The sequence below is a fragment of the Eptatretus burgeri genome, chromosome 1 (genome assembly GCF_056783735.1).
Source record: "Eptatretus burgeri isolate ZD-2024b chromosome 1, Ebu_testis_v1, whole genome shotgun sequence".
Lineage (NCBI taxonomy): Eukaryota > Metazoa > Chordata > Myxini > Myxiniformes > Myxinidae > Eptatretus > Eptatretus burgeri.
The window spans coordinates 138,268,914-138,286,055 of NC_140961.1; the positions used below are offsets into that span (position 1 = coordinate 138,268,914).

At 45.2% G+C, this 17,142-nt stretch overlaps 1 protein-coding gene across 4 annotated transcripts in view; it reads left to right on the forward strand.

The window, feature by feature from the left end:
• The first annotated feature begins 2,854 nt into the window (after positions 1-2,854).
• The window catches only part of NPHS1 (NPHS1 adhesion molecule, nephrin), a 258,041-nt gene continuing 243,753 nt past the window's right edge, over positions 2,855-17,142 (forward strand). The window contains exon 1 of one of the 4 annotated variants that reach the window (XR_015062842.1): positions 2,855-3,228. Coding sequence is in view for 3 of the 4 variants with exons in the window: in XM_085900121.1 (XP_085756247.1) it covers positions 3,165-3,228 (64 nt within the window). In the remaining variant the exon portion in view is untranslated. The remainder of the gene's footprint in view (positions 3,229-17,142) is intronic. The other 3 variants (XM_085900121.1, XM_085900112.1, XM_085900127.1) reach the window with 3 other exon arrangements.

Consider the following 17,142-nt stretch of genomic DNA (forward strand, 5'->3'; position numbering starts at 1 on the left):
CATCAATATTTTCCTTCTAGTCTTGTTTCAACCATGGATAACCCACAAGACAGTGGGGGAATGAGGTTATGGCAACTGAGACACGCCGGTGATGATTGCATCATTGAGTATTTGAAGCATTTTCTAAGGATAACAATTCCACCGATTAACCCACTTCATCCTCAACAATCACTGCCAGATTGTCCCCGACTGCTTACGCAGCTAACCCTCATCTATGTGGGTCAGTCCACGATCTGCAACCTGTTCATGGGGATGGTCACCCCCGTTGTGTTCACCTGAAAATACCACTTCCACTGTACAGTATATATAATAGAATACCCTTCGGTCATGAGACCACACAACACCGATTGTGGCCCCATTTTGAGCTGAAACAAGATGCTTTTCAGCATTTTGAGTTTAAACCAACACACTTTCTGAAGGAGATCCACCAGTGTTATCTTGTATTTTGAAGAGATGGCAGGTTGCCTGAAACAAACGATAATCTTCAGGGTTGGGGTCTTGAAATGTATTCTGACAGCAACAGGTTTGGCTCGTCAATAATCTCCAGCAATTCTGTTCAAATGTTTTGAATCTCACCATTTTCACCTAATGATCATGGTCACAGATACCAGAAAGGCATTCGCTAGACCGAGAGCCATGATTGTATTTGTGGTCAGAGCCAAGAAAACATGCTCAAAATGGTGTCGATAGGTATGCCAGAATATCCTGGCCTTGGGGTGCCACTGTTGCTTTGCAGAGACATGACAGAAGTAAATAGACACCTTAAATTTCTTCATTTCATCTGTATAAAGCAAGTTTTACTCGATGATTTGTACTAATATTCAACGATTTATTTGCAGAAACGAGTTTCTGGGTCTTGTACGACAATTAACTATGTCTCAAATCTAGGGAGCACATGACCTTTGTGATTTTCAAAGAGGACGAATTGTTGGCCATTTGGAAGGTGGACTCAGCTCAGAACGTTGGCATTCTGCTTTCTTTGGTCAATCCGGTGATTGTGCAATTCACCAGCAAATGCAAGGAATCCACAGCTTCCCGTTCTGGTCGATCTGGGCCCTCAGAAAGGTGTCTTCGAGCTGTCAAGCGGTCCATTGAGACAACTCTCCATTGCAAGGCAGCAGATTTTGCAGAGGAGGTCCAAGTTTGCTCAAGAACTGCCGTATGGTACCTTCATCAACTGGGCTACTATGGGAGAGTATCTAGGAGAAAACCTCCTCTTACTCCAGCCAACATTCAAAGGAGAAAAAGTAGGCTGACGAGATGGCCACCAGACCCTTGGAGTTTTGGCAAGCTGTCATTTTTTTTCAGGTGAGTCCCAATTTGGTCAATTTTCTGACGGTGGACGTGTGTGTGGGTCTGGAGACTTCCCAGTCAAGAGTTTTCTTTGAACCGATTGCAGCCAACTGTCAAACACGGTGGTTTTTCAGTGATGGTGTGGGGAGCAATCTGGAGCTCTGGTCGGTCAGAGTTTGTGGAGTGTGTTGGTAACATCAACTCTATGATACACATTTCTATCCTTGAGGATGGACTTCTCCCTGTTTTCTCCACTGGTCAGATATTCAAAAACAACACTCTTCATGGAAGATGGAGCTCCATGCCACACTGCAAAAAAGACCAAAGAATGGCAGGATAGAAATGGGATCAAGCGACTTCCATGGTCAAGTCAGTCTCTGGAGATGAATCCCATTGAACACCTCTGGGCCATATTGGACCGAGCTGTGCGGAAATCGTCCAGGAAACCAACATCACGGGCAGATTTGCTCACCCGTTTGCGTGAAGCCTGGGCAGAAATCCCACAAGAGAAAATTTCAGAACTCGTTAGTTCTCTGCCTGAAAGAGTAAAAGTGTTGAAATCTGCAAATGGCAAGTTTACAAAATACTCGTGTATGTGTTAAAATGGATCAAATGTTAAATAAATAAATAATTTTAAAATCATGGTGTCGGTTTACTTCTGTCATGTCTCTGTATCATGGCAAAAGGGAATTAATTATGCAAAAAAAAAACTATAAACCATTCATTAGAGGGTGCAATACTTTTTCATAGATAATATTTATGCCATTGGCTTCTGAGGTCATCAAGTTTCTGGCCGATCGAATAACGTCTACCATATTGAACGATCATGGATGGATGTCTGCTTCTGAGTGCGTTCTGGCCTCATGGGAACTTTAGCATTGACTTTAGGATCCAAAAACAAAGTTGGATACTTTGGACCCTGGGTGGACTCCAGGCACCTGCTTAAGGAGATTACAATCAAAGGTTGAGCTTTAACGGACTGGCTTGGCTGGAAAATAGGAGGTTGTTTATCAAGCCTTAGCTTTTGTTGACTTTTAATTTAAAATCCTGTGCAGCAAATATTACCACCTCATTGTGTTTCTCAGCTTCAATAAAAGTGTTCTTCAGTGAATGTATGAGTGATCAGCTAGTCTGTGCGTTTAACCAAAATTTAAACCTTTAAATATAACAATCACTACTTCTGTTAACCTACTAACTTGATCACTTTTTGTTCACTTTTAATGATGTAATAACGTATCTGGCCATGATTTGACTTGTTTAAATACTTGTTACTGAAACTGTGAAACGTCGAGGTCTGAGCCAAAATCAAGTTGGGATGTGAATTTAGAATGATATCTTGTTGGGAGAAAAGGCCACTCAACCATAGACTAGAATAAAGAATTACCGTAGTCCTGCTGGTGAAGGTTAGTGTTGATGTGCATCGACACAAAGGTCCAACAATGGATGAAATTGACAAGATGTTGATTGAGGTATGCTAACTGCTACTTGGGAATCAAGAAGCTGACATGCTTCCCTCAGCAGTTAGCATACTTCAATCAACGTCTTGTTGATTTCATCCATTTAACCCAAGCCTGATGATCCTCCAGATCGAGTTCTCTCTCTGGGTCACAAAGACATACCAGGGAGTGAACACGAATCCCTGTGATAAGCTGGGAGGTATGTGGGGCCTGACATTTGAAGATGTTGCTTTAGGCTTTCATTAGTGAGGAAATAATTATGTTATCCTTTGGGCAGTTTTAAGAGGCAGACATTGGGTGTGAGGGAGAACAGGAGGAGTCAGGTGGTGGTGATATGGAGGAGGGTGGAACTGATTACTGTTCTACTGTCCATATCTGACCTCTCCTTGTTCACTTTAGACTTTGGTGCAGACTATGATACCTCAAACTGTTGAACATGTCCTTTTCCTCCTTCTCCTGCTCAGTGGTGGACCTCCAGGTTAGTTTGTGGTATTAATGAATTCCTAAAATGAGTAAAGTTGTCAATTTATGCAAAAATGCTTTTGGTTTGAATTTCCGGATGCGATGAATATGTTCAATACATGCTAACATGTACATGTCTGACAAATGGTACAGAGGTATACGGTGGTGTTCTTGATCTGTCGAGTCGGTACTATTCCCGACAAGACTATAACCTGTCGGATTGGTGCTTTCCAGGATCGGCATTACATTGTGTCCACCATACCTCGGATGGGATGTTAATCTGGGGACTGGCCTCCACCAGTGTTGGTTGTTGCTGTGGCTTAGACATTAATAAAGATTCCACTCTATTTATTGAAAGAGTGGGCTCTTGGTTTCCATTAATGTGAGTAAAAGGTGGCAGGATGGCGAAGAGGTACGCCCACTCGCCTCAAAGCTGTCGAGCATGTGTTTGAATCTACACCCAGTTATAAACTCTAATCCCGGTGTTTCACAGTCGGGGTCATTCATCATTGTGTTTGCCTTTCCAAGGATAGATGTGAAACTGGACGTCCCGTCCGTCGGCATTAGTTGGTGGGGGTTAAAGATCTCATGGTGTCTTTCGCGAACAGTAGGCATGCCATCACCAGTGTGACCACTCCTTGGCTTTTTTCACAAGATCTTGGCTATTTGTTGTTCACCTTGGTGTCTTGGTTTTCTAAAGGTTTTCTTTGTGTATAGGTTTTCTATTATCATCACTTTTCCGAAACCTTGTGAATTCTTCGCTTTTTTTCATTGGCTCACCTTGGCATTTATGAAAATGAGGACTGGTCACACTGGCCATCACTGGCAGCATGAACAGATTTCAAATTCCTGTCCCAACTCCTGCTGGGAAGGCAAGGACAAACCACCCAGTTTAACCCTGTAAGAAACTGCTTCTGCACCATCGACGCTTTGTAACAGAGTATGGTACATCAGAATCATTAGAGACTTTGGTTAAATTTCTGGCCTCACAATGAATGGGACATCAAGTGATATTCCAAGAATCATAAATATTGTCAAGCGTAGATATTAGATGAGTACATCCAAGATAAGTGAATTCAGGTGTTACGTTAATGTTGTAGCTGGTCTATATTAATAATGAACAAATACAACCCGTTGCTTGTGGTGACTGGAATATTAAGGAGGGAGGAGAGAGGATGGAGGGTGAGAGAGAGAGTTAGCAAGGGGGGAGATGGGGCAGGGAGGGGAGAGCGAGGAGGGAAGAGGGATGGGGAGAGAGGGGAGGGGGAGTGAGGAGGGTGGGAAGATGTGGGGAGGAGGTATGGACGGGGGAGCGAGGAGGGATGGGGGAGCTAGGTGAGGAAGGGGTGGAGCGAGGAAGAGGGAAAGCGATGTTGTCTTGACAAATTGGAGAAACACGCAACGTGTATCTACACAGGCATCAACTACAGTTCAGAACTTACTTTAAAAAGGAAAAGGGTTACGGCAGGAAAAATATCGATGAGATGAACACATTTCATTTCAGACTCATTGAAAAATGTCCAAATCTACAAAATGTTTCCAAACGAAACACTTTATTTCCAAATTATATATTTTTAAATCATTCTAAAAGTTCAGTTTAGTTGCTTTCCAATTGGTACAATATTGAAACTAGTGTGTGTGTGTGTGTGTGTGTGTGTGTGTGTGTGTGTGTGTGTGTGTGCGTGCGTGCGTGCGTGCGCGTGCGTGCGCGGTTACGTGTCTCCTCCATTACTCCAAAAGCATAAAACCTATCAGCCTGAAACTTTGCATGCATATGAAGAAAACTCCAAGGAAGTACAAGAGTGAAAATTGGGTGTTTGGGTTAATTAAAACACACCTTTTCAAGATAATTAATGGCCTTATTTAATTATATCCTTCATCAGGCGATCCTCGGCCAACTCGCTCTTTGGGGTCTGAAGGCGTTTCCTGGGTAACCTCGCTGGGTTCTGAAGCTGCCATGTTTTTTGGCCTGTTCAACTTTCTTTGACTTGGAACAGGCTAGAACGATTTCTAAACGATAAAGCTTTTTTTTTCCACTTTCCTCACTCGTACTATGAAATGCCTGTTCATCATAGCTACGAATCACTGTATACATCGCTTTTGTAAGTACTATAGTTTTCAAATTAGGAGCTTGGAGCGATTTCATACATTATATGATATGATTTTCCATTATCTACTCTCACGGACTAATTAAAGTATATCATCAAAATATTTCGGTTTTGAGGATCGGATATCGTCCGGACTAAATAAGAGTCAAAATCTGTTGTGAAATCTGATAATTTAAAGAAATAATGAGTCTGATAACTAAGACTATATACATATTTACTTTAACAAGCAAGGCTATGTTCCCTCTTTCTCCATACATATACAAGAAAATGTGAAATTTCCAAAGCTTTAAACTTATCTCTTTCTACTGTTTGGACAATTATATTAAATGAACAAAAATTTTAGGAACGTGCCAAAATAAACCAGCTTCATTGAGCGAAATGATTAAATGCATTCACTGCAACAACTCACTTTCTGTCCCTCAGATGGACTGCCTATCCATAGCATCTGCCAGATCTGTGTCTTTATTTTTGGAGGTTTCGCAAAGTGCTCTGCAGGGAATCAAAGCAAATGTGGTAAAAAACGGACGTTTAAAAAAAAAAAAGTGATAATGTTTGCGCGGACCCCGAACCGATGTACCACGTGACACATGCACAGATAAGCACGCAAAATGGTGGATTTATAGAGTCGTTTTATTTTGTTAACTGCTGTGTGCACGGTGAAGACCGGCTTTAAAGTTAAAGGGATGGTTTATAGTATGCAGCGACAGCCTGGCCAACTGTTCCTTATCAACCATTGAATTGCTTAAGCCCCTTGCCAAGCACCCATTGTCGACAGTGGTACTGCTCACGTCATTCCGAGCTCCGTCGCTCTGAGCGGATGGTCCGTGCTCCGTCGCCCTGAGCGGGTGGTCCGTGCTCCGTCGCCCTGAGCGGGTGGTCCGTGCTCCGTCGCCCTGAGCGGGTGGTCCGTGCTCCGTCGCCCTGAGCGGGTGGTCCGTGCTCCGTCGCCCTGAGCGGGTGGTCCGTGCTCCGTCGCCCTGAGCAGGTGCAGGTGGTCCGTGTTCCTTGATTTGTTTTAATTAATTATTTTTTAAATAATTCATTAATTCTTGTTTGTGTCTTCATTTTCACTGCTTTGAAGAAATAAGTTTTTTCTTTTTTCATAACAAACGAGAACGGCACTCGGTGGAGCGCACACCTCCTCCAGACTGAACAGTTTACGTTTTGTATCGCACTGACAGCCGGATCTGGATCTGGACCTGAATTAATAATTAATCACCTTGTTCTTGTCATCAAACCAACTCATCCATCAGGTTTTCTCATCAATCGTCCATAACCTTTTAAAATATCATATTTTGTTTCGTTTTTGGCTCCATCTCTCAATTATGAAGAATCACTTTGGCAAATTATAAAATTATCGCATCTGGGTCAGCATTCAGATATCCACCAAAATCAAATCAATTCGTTCTTGTCAAACAGACAACCTGTCCACCTCGTTTCTTCAGAATCTGTCAATAACTGTTTGAGATGTCGTGCTTTTTATCATTTTTGGCCCTCTATCTCAATGGTGAACAATCACTGAAAAAATTTTTGGATCCGTATCCAGATCTTCACAAAAATAGGATCAATTTGTCGTGGTGACACAATGAATATGTCATCAAATTTCATCTCAATCTGTCCATATCCTTTTGAGATAACCTGCTCACAGACAGAAAAACATACAGACAGGGATGAAAACATAACCTACGTCCACCATCGGTGATGAAGTTGAAAACATCAGCTCGATGTTGGCTTGACAATTTGTTGAAAGACTCAACATGTATCTATGCGTATGGCATAGCGACAGTCCATTTGGCCGTTATCAAGTGGTCCCACTATATCGATGGCAAGCTTTTCCCAAGCAGCATTAAGGAGCGAAACCAGTTGCAAAGATGGAACTCTTTCGGAAGAGTCACTTCTCTCAATAATACCCGCTTCTTCAAGCGTTTTCAATTCTTGTGAGACAGCATCACGGACAGAAAAAGGTAAACGGAGAAAGTTCTGCTGGATTGGCACACATCAGGCCTTATCTTCACTCTGTGTACAAATCCTTTTGCATAGCTTAGAGTTCTAGTGACGTTAGGATTAGATGTCTGCCAAACCATTGTTTGATGCACAGAGGTACTAAGCAGTGATGCAGGAGTAAACACATCCATTAACAATATTCAGTCCGAGAGCAGTGAAGAGGTCCATGCCAAGTATAGGTGTTCCAGAAGGCACAATGAAAAAATCAGCAGGTACAGAAACACGGTTGTGTCGAACCTGTACTTGAAGACTACCAACTACAGAGATCGTTTTTTTTTTTTAGGTAAGTCACCAAGTGTAATTTTGGTTCTGTAAGAAGTGCATTCTTGAAATGCTCCAGGTAGGTAGACTCTGGAAGTATGAAAACGACTGAACCTGTGTCCACCAGCAATTTAGCTGAGCATGTCTGTCCATCAGGTGTGCAAGACGAACATCACAAAATAGGTTCCCTCTAATTTGTTCAGAGGCTTGTGTGTTTATGTTTAAAACAGTCACATCTGGCACAGTCACTTCCCACACTTGGTATTTGTTGTCTTTACTGCGACATACTTCAGCAAAATGTCCACTTTTGCCACACTGCCTGCAATTTACATCTTTTGCAGGGCATCTGGGGTAATGAACTTCATTGTGACGTGGTGACACAACGAATCCGTCATCAAATTTCGTCTCAATCTGTCCATATCTTTTTGAGATATCCTGCTCACGGACAGAAAGAAAAACATACAGACTGACAAACAGGGTTGAAAACATTACCTCCATCCACCATCGGTGATGGAGTTGATAACATCAGCTTGATGTTGGCTTGACAAGCTGAAGAAAGACTCAACATGCATCTACGCAGGCATCAAGTGCAGTTCACAACTTCGTTTTCAAGGGAAAAAGGTTACGGAAAGAAAAATATCAATGAGATGAACATATTTCATTGGAGAGGAGGAGATTGGGACCATGCTCTGTGCAGAGTGTTTGTGCTGTTTAAGCAGTCTCCTTGGCTATTGGGCACAATCCTGGACGGGTCACCTCTCCGACACAGTATACCAGCATGCTGGCATTCATTTTGCCGACCTCAGAAGGATGACAGGCCGAGTTAACCCCACCTGGTATTAATTCAACAGCTGAGCAGGATTTGAACTCAGGACCCGAGGATCCAAAGCCCGCCACCCAAACCATTAAGCCAACACCAGGCATTCATTGGAGACTTATTGAAAAATGTCCAAATATACAAAATGTTTCCAAACGAAACACTTTTTTCCAAACTTTTTTTGAAATTATTCTCCAAGTTCAGTTTTGTTGTTGCTTTCCATTGGGTACAATATCTATCCTAATAAATGTCAGTGTGTTTGTCAGGTAGCAACCATTGCCAGGTAGTTTTACAGGGGCGGTGAAACGAATTTATAAATGCTTGAAAAATTCCCATGAAAAGGTGAGGTTTTATTATGGTGTTAAAAAATTCTGGATCATTGATAATTCTAAACCTGTCATCGGCAGTATCCACAACATTAATAACAAGAGCAAGGCTAAATGTTTATCAACTTGGGATTTTTCTACATTATACACAAACATTCCACATGACAAGCTTGTAACCACATTGGACAGGGTGGTAGATAAAGCATTTGCAGGAGGTAATAACGTCCACATCAAAGTCTATAAAAAACGAGCAAACTGGTTCATAAAGGAAAATCAATATTCATGTAGTTTACTAACACAGCACTGAATTTATCAATATATTAAAACGAGTCAGACGTTTACTAACACAAGGAGGTACAGTTAGCAGATTGATACATTGATTGCATTGATTTTGAACAGGCCGCAACGATTTATTCAGGATAAAGTTATTTTTTCCACTTTCTCACTCATATTATCGAATGCCTGTTCATAATAGCTACGAATCGCTGTATACATAACTTTTGTAAGTTCTATAGTTTTCAAATTAGGAGCTTGGAGCAATTTCATGCATTATATGAGAAGATTTTCCACTATGTACTCTTACGGACCAATTAAAGTATATCATCGAAACATGATTTAGGTTTTGAGGATCGGATATTGTCTAGATTAAATAAGTGTCGAAATCTGGACAGAAATCTGACAATTTAAAGAAATAACGAGTCTTATATACCTGTTTACTTTCAGCAAGGAAGGTGATCTATGTTCCCTCCTTCTCCATAGATACACAAGAAAATGTAAAATTTCCAAAGCATTAAACTTTTCTTTTTCTCCTGTTTGGAGAATTATATTGAGTGAACAAAAAATTTGGGAACGTGCCAAAATTAACCAGCTTCATTGAACTACATGATTTAATGCATTCACTGCTCGACCTCGTGCCATGTCCCCCAAAGGGACTGCTTATCCATAGCGTCTGCCAGATATGTGTATATTTTCGGAGGTTTCATGATGTGCTCTACAGGGAATCGAAGCAAATCTGCTAAAAAAAAAAAAACCTACATTTTGAAAAAAAGTTAAAAAGTTTGCATGGACCTTGAACCTATGTCGCGTGCACAGATGAGAAGGCAAGATGGCGGATTATCGGCAATGTTTATTTCACGGGTGATTGAACTTTGCGATGTCTCCAGGGTTGTTCTGCATTAAGCTGCAACTATTTTGTGGATAAAGTCATTCATTTTATTTCATTAACTGCTGCGTGTGCGGTGAAGACCGGATTTAAAGTTAAAGAGATCATATATGATATGCACTGACAGCCTGGCCAACTGTTCCTGATCAACCATTTTATTGGAGTGCTTGCATGAGTGCTTAAGCCACTTGCCGAGTGCCCATTGTCAATAGTAGTACCGCGCTACGTCCTCCTGAGCGAATCGTTCATTTACTGTGGATGCTTTTGCCCGCTACGTCATTCAAAGCAAGTGCTTCGTGCTCCACCCTGGGCGAGTGGTCCGTGCTCCGTCACTCTGAGCGAGTTGTTCGTGCTCCGTCACTGAGCGAGTTGTTCGTGCTCCGTCACTGAGCGAGTTGTTCGTGCTCCGTCACCCTGATCGAGTGGTTCGTACTCTCTCACCCTGTGCGAGTGGTTCGTGCTCTGTCGCCATGTGCGAGCGGTTCGTGCTGCGTCGCCCTGAGCGAGCGGTTCGTGCACCGTCGCCCTGAGCGAGCGGTTGGTGCTCCGTCGCCCTGAGCGAGCGGTTGGTGCTCCGTCGCCCTGAGCGAGCGGTTGGTGCTCCGTCGCCCTGAGCGAGCGGTTGGTGCTCCGTCGCCCTGAGCGAGCGGTTCGTGCTCCGTCGCCGTGAGCGAGCGGTTCGTGCTCCGTCGCCCTGAGCGAGCGGTTCGTGCTCCGTCGCCCTGAGCGAGCGGTTCGTGCTCCGTCGCCCTGAGCGAGCGGTTCGTGCTCCGTCGCCCTGAGCGAGCGGTTCGTGCTCCGTCGCCCTGAGCGAGCGGTTCGTGCTCCGTCGCCCTGAGCGAGCGGTTCGTGCTCCGTTGTCCTGAGTGAGCGGTCCGTGCTCCGTCACCCTGAGCAAGTTGTGAAATAACACCCACTTTCCAAGCCGTTTGCTGTATTCACGTGTTTTCTAAATTACCGAACCAAATGTTTTTCCACCCATCAGACACCACTGTTTCCAAAGACTAATGTTTGTGAACATATTGTTACAGGCCGGGGGTCAGCCGCCAACCGACCGCTCTGAACGGAGCCGCAAGTCGAGTCGGCCCGACCGATCGCCCGGAATATAGATCGCCGCCCGGATAACTCCGAGCGGCGGGTCCTTGTACAAGAACCGAAATGCGCCAATCGGCAGATCACGTGGGTTAGGGTCGATTGCCAATCTTCAATGTACCTAAATACCCACGTGATCCAACTACCGGGGTATTCCACCCTCGACGGAACTCGTACGGAACAAACCGCCGAGGCGAGCTTGTCCGTGCGCGATTCCGAGCGGCGTAATCGCCGAGAACCGTCAGTCCAAATGTCCCCTTATTACGGCAAACCAACGGCTTTCTAACTCCCAACACACGAAATGTTCAGTCAATGAGGGAATGGACGCAACGAACAGGTTTACATTCACACAAGGACATTTATTATAATGAAATACGTATGCAATTAAATAAGGCAAAACACGTATGCAATTATACAAGCAACAAAAGCACGACAAAAGAACTACAACCGTCTACTTATTATGTACAGTCATTTACACTTAACAGCAGTTCCTACTTATTAGACGGGCCCACGGACACACGAACGCGCACGCCCGCGCGCACACACACACACACACACACACACACACACACACACACACACACACACACACACGAAACGGTGGCTGAGGCCTTTAATCATGAGCTCCAGCTCGGAGGACAGGTGAGCTGAAACTCAGAGCTCGACTCGAACCTTTCCACCTCGTGTGGTCTTCAACTTGTCCGGACCCGGGCTCCAGCGAGAGCGAGCTGGATCCAATCGCCGCCATCCTTCCCGAGCTCCCACGAATCCTCCCGCGCTTCTCAACACGTACCGGTGAGACGAGGCGCCGATCCTTCCTTTCGATCGTTGCTTTCCTGAGGATCCAACTCCAAGAAGAGGCCGATGCGTCGCACCAAGCCGGGAAACAAAATGGAGAATGAAAATCTCCACGAACCAGGAAGAAGAGGAAGAAGCCTCCACTCGCAGCTCGAGCCGAACAACCGGCTCAAGTTCCTTCCAAAACAAAGCAGCAGCCGAAGCTCACTGAGCCAGCCGAAGCAAAAAGCTTCCGAAGGCCTCAAGCCAAGCAAGCCAAGCAGGACCTGATGGCTGAACGACTGCTCTCTCCGAAGCAAAAAAGCTTACTCCTCCCACGGGACTCAGCACACGAACTCTGCCCACGGGACTCACAACGGGACTCCCACGAACTCAGCCCTACCACGGGACTCCCACTGGACTCTTTTCGAACTCTGCCACGGGACTCCCACGAACTCTTTTCGAACAAAGAAAAGATGTCCTCTTTATCCTTTGCACCCCCTCCCCCGCACCCGGCGTGACTCATGCCCTCGTGATCCACCCCCCACTCAACCACGTGTGGGAGGGAGTTGTTGACGTCACCCAGGGTTCTTCTTCCTCTTTGCAGAAGAGGGGGAGGGACGTCTCCATTGTTCGCTCCCTAACTATTAAATTGATCCGCAGCGCATCTAATCGATTTCAAAACATTTAAACAATGGAAGGTGAGCCATCTCGGGAACATGCACTTATCGACATAGTTGACTAAGGGAACCTGTATGTTGTGTGCAATCGAATTCCAAATTCGTAACAATATCAATGAAACGTCTATATAAATGCAACATTGGTTTTCTTTGAAAGCGAATCAGGGATTGTGTGTGTGTGTGTGTGTGTGTGTGTGTGTGTGTGTGTGTGTGTGTGTGTGTGTGTGTGTGTGTGTGTGTGTGTGTGTGTGTGTGTGTGTGTGTTGTTCATAAAGCATAGCTCTCTCTCATCTCACTCTGTCCCATCCTTGCTCTACCCCCTACCAATACAGTGCAGTACCCTCATCCCACACCTCTCTCTCTCTCTGATTCTGAACATATCCAGATGGTGGTTATATCCGGACGGGAGTTTGTCTCCGGATGTGTCCAAGCAGTGTTTGTCTCCGGCCAGCTTGGCTCCAGACGCGTCCAGGCGGTGTTTGTCCCTGGACGCGTCCGGGCGGTGTTTGTCCCTGGACGCGTCCGGGCGGTGTTTGTCCCTGGACGCGTCCGGGCGGTGTTTGTCCCTGGACGCGTCCGGGCGGTGTTTGTCCCTGGACGCGTCCGGGCGGTGTTTGTCCTTGGACGCGTCCGGGCGGTGTTTGTCCCTGGACGCGTCTGGGCGGTGTTTGTCTCTGGATGCGTCCGAGCAATGTATGTCTCCGAACGTGTCTGGGTGGCAATTAATGCTCCACCGCAAGTCTGCCTTCCCTTCCTCTCACCTCTCACTGTCTTCCCTTCCCCCACCCGTCCTTGCTCCCCCTCCCTCCTCTCTTCCCGCTCTCTCCCTCACCCCTCTCTCCCTCACCCCTCTCTCCTCTTTTTCTCCCTCCCCCGTTTGGTATTCCCATCAGTGAAGCGACGTGTGATATTTCCTAGTATAGACACTATATATGTATATATATGTATATATATGTATATATATGTATATATATGTATATATATGTATATATATGTATATATATGTATATATATGTATATATATATGTATATATATGTATATATATATGTATATATATGTATATATATATGTATATATATGTATATATATATATATATATATATATCTTCTTCTTCTTTCGGCTGCTCCCGTTTGGGGTCACCACAGCGGATCATCCGTATGATCCGCATAGTGATTTGGCACATGTTTTATGCCAGATGCCCTTCCTGACGCAACCCTGGTTGCCTCTTACGACACAGGGATATGATACACCTATTTTAACCGGGGTATACACTGGCCCAGTATACTGGTACTCATTTCGCCGACCTCGGAAGGATGACAGGCTGAGTCAACCCCCTGGTGTATCAATTGACTTCCGGTTCCGGTTTTGAGCGGCAAGAGGTCTCCTTCGGGGCTCCCTGCTGACATTCTCAAAGTTAAGTTCCGGTTGTTATTTGTCCCGTTTTAACTGTTTAATTTTCTCACCTACATGTTAATGTGTGTTCCTAGTTCGGTTTTGTTTCAAAAATCGTGCTATTTTGTGAGTATTTATGTCGACGTTCTTACCTGGTGTTTGAGGCCTAGTCCTAGGCTTGAGGCCTACCGGTTCCACTTGGTGTTCGATCGTTTTTTTTTTTGTTTGTTTGTTTTTTCTCCCCATTACCTTCAATTTCTATCCTCCCCATTACCTTCAATTTTCATCCTCCCCACTTTCCAAACATCCCCCATTCTCCCAACTAATCTCTTTCTTATCTCAAAAAAAAAAAAAAAAAAAAAAAAAAAAAAAAAAATACCCAACAACAACAACAACAACAACAACAACACGCTCACCTTCTCCCGATTCTGCTACTTCTTCTTCCTCTTAACTTCCTCCTCGTCTTCCTCGATTTCTTTTTTTTTTTTTTTACATTTCCATGACCTAATCTGTTGAACTCTCTCATACATTAATATTAACAACAAAAACGATCTTATGATGCTTCATCTTCCTCTCTCTCACATGTGGTACTCTTTACTGTTTCACAATGCACTACTCTTCTGCTATTTCAACAGACTGCTTTCATTTCGACCTCTCCTTCATTCCTTGCCTAAAAAATCCAACTATTACAGCGCTTCTTCTCTCCATGCTCTGAATTCGCCTTCATTGCATCCATCAAGAATTGTGTTAAATCGCATCTCTGACCTAAAACTTTTAAAAACCACAGTTTGCCATGGATGCTCGCTTTCCATCAACCATTCTTTTTTCCAACTTCAGTGCCAACTCACCCCCCTCACCCCTCACTCTCACTCTCAAAGCAACCATCCCACTCTTCTCCCTCCAAGCCTCCCTCTCACCTCTTTCAAAAATTCCCCCTCACCTTTCTCCCACCTTTCATCCCCCTCACTCTTCCTTCTCTAAGTTGCCCCCCCTCTCATCCACCAACCTGCCTCCCTCCACTGCCCTCTCACCTCCATCTCTTCACTCCACCTCCTCAAATACTCAACTGCCATCTTCCTTGTCTCTTGCCCCCCTCTCTCCCAGCACCACAGAGCCTTTTCTCCTCCTCATTCGGCCCCCTCCCCTCGCTATTCTGCAATACCCCACACTCCTTCAGCAACCCTCCTTACCTCCCCCCCTCGTCCCTCGTCCTACCCTCCCCCGCCCCCTCCACCTCCTGCACCCAAATCCTCCTCCCCTACCTCTTCATTAAAAGTGTGGACCTCAAATATCCGGGGCCTTCGCTCAAACCTTTCAGATCTTTCCATGCAGGTTGCCACTGACAAACCAGACATTATCTGCCTAACAGAAACTTTCCTCTCCCAAGACGTGTCTGACTCCCAAGTATCTCTCCCTGGTTACTCCCTCTTACGGTATGACAGACCTGAGCCTCGTCCTGGTGGAGGTGTTGCTCTCTTCATCAAAGACTCTATTCCTCACTCTCCCTGCACTGCTCTCACTCCCCCACACCCCCAGGAATACCTCTGGCTTCGGCTTCCCCTCCACTCCCACCTCATGTTTATATGTGTACTGTACCGTCCACCGAACAGTGATGACTCCATCTACACCTCACTCTCCGAAAACATGGACCATCTTCTATCTTCTCATCCAAACTCTCTCTTCCTCTTATGTGGCGACTTCAATTGTCATCACGCCAGTTGGCTAGGTGTGGGTACCTCTCTCACCTGCCATGGGACATCAGCAAAAGCTTTCTGTGACTCATTGGGACTGACTCAATCGGTCAACTTCCCGACCCGGATCTCAACCAATGGTACTCCATCTCTTCTGGATCTGATTTTGACAAATTTCCCTGACAATATCTGCTGCTCTTCCTTCGCTCCAATTGGTTCTTCTGACCACGTCCTTGTTAAAGTGGACATCTCTCTGGCTGTTATCAGAGAACCACCTCACCGCCGTCGAGTCTGGCATTTCACTCAAGCCGACTGGCAGGGTCTCCGAGCAGCCATCAAACTTACAGACTGGTCTCCTATCACTACTTTCTCAAACATCAACTCATCCTGGGAATTCTTTCAAAGAAACTTGCTCTCCCTCATGCACAGATTTATCCCCTCTCGTGTTCAGTTGTCTTACCCTTCCTCCCGCCCTTGGTTTACTGAAGCTTGTGGCGAGGCAGTTGTCCTGAAACAACTTGCCTTTGCCTCATGGAAAGCAAACCCAACTGAGGGCAATCTCAGTTCTTTCCACAAAGCTCGGAACAAGTGTGTAGCTACCCTCAGGAGAGCCAGAAAACAACATCTTTCTCATCTCAAGTCTGAACTCTCAAACCTCTCTCCCTCCTCAAAATCCTGGTGGCGTTTAATCAAATCTGTTTCTGGTGTATGTTCCCCCTCCATCCCCTCCCTTACCTCAAATGGCCACACTGCTGATTCCACACGTGATAAAGCTGAATGTCTAAACTCGGTGTTTGCAGCTAAATCTTGTGTCCCAAACCCATCACTATCTCTACCCACTTTACCCAGTCGCACCCAACTGTCCCTGGACTCTGTATCCTTTTCTCCTGACAAGGTGGAGAGCTTGCTTTCAAACCTCGAGTCAGATTCTGCAACCGGTCCAGACGGCATCAGCCCACGTGTCCTCAAAGCCTGCTCTTCTGCTCTTGCTCACCCTCTCTCTGTTCTATTCACCCTCTCATTTTCCCAAGGTCATCTGCCATCTGCTTGGAAATCTGCTAACATCACTGCCCTGCATAAAAAGGTGCAAAAACAGATCCCTGTAACTATAGACCAATCAGCCTTCTCCCAATCATCAGCAAGGTTATGGAATCCATCATCGCTTCAGACATGAAATCCTTCCTCTTCTCCAATGGCTTGATTTCCAATCATCAATTTGGTTTCAGACCAGGTCACTCTACCCTAGATATGCTGCTACTGCTCTCCCATCAATGGATGGAGGTCCTCAATGCCAGACAGGAAATCCGAGCCGTATCCCTGGACATATCACGTGCTTTTGACACAGTCTGGCACCCTGCCCTACTCACCAAACTCTCTTCCCATGGTATTCAAGGCCATCTCCACTCATGGCTCGCAGACTTCCTCTCCTGTCGCAGTCAACGTGTGGCCCTAAATGGAGTTCTTTCATCCCCTCTTCCTGTGCAGGCTGGAGTTCCTCAAGGTAGCGTTCTGGGCCCTGTTCTTTTTCTGGTTTTCATCAATGATCTCTCGGACTCTCTGGAAAATCCTCTATTTCTCTTTGCCGATGACTCCACCCTCTGCCGTACCATCTGTCATC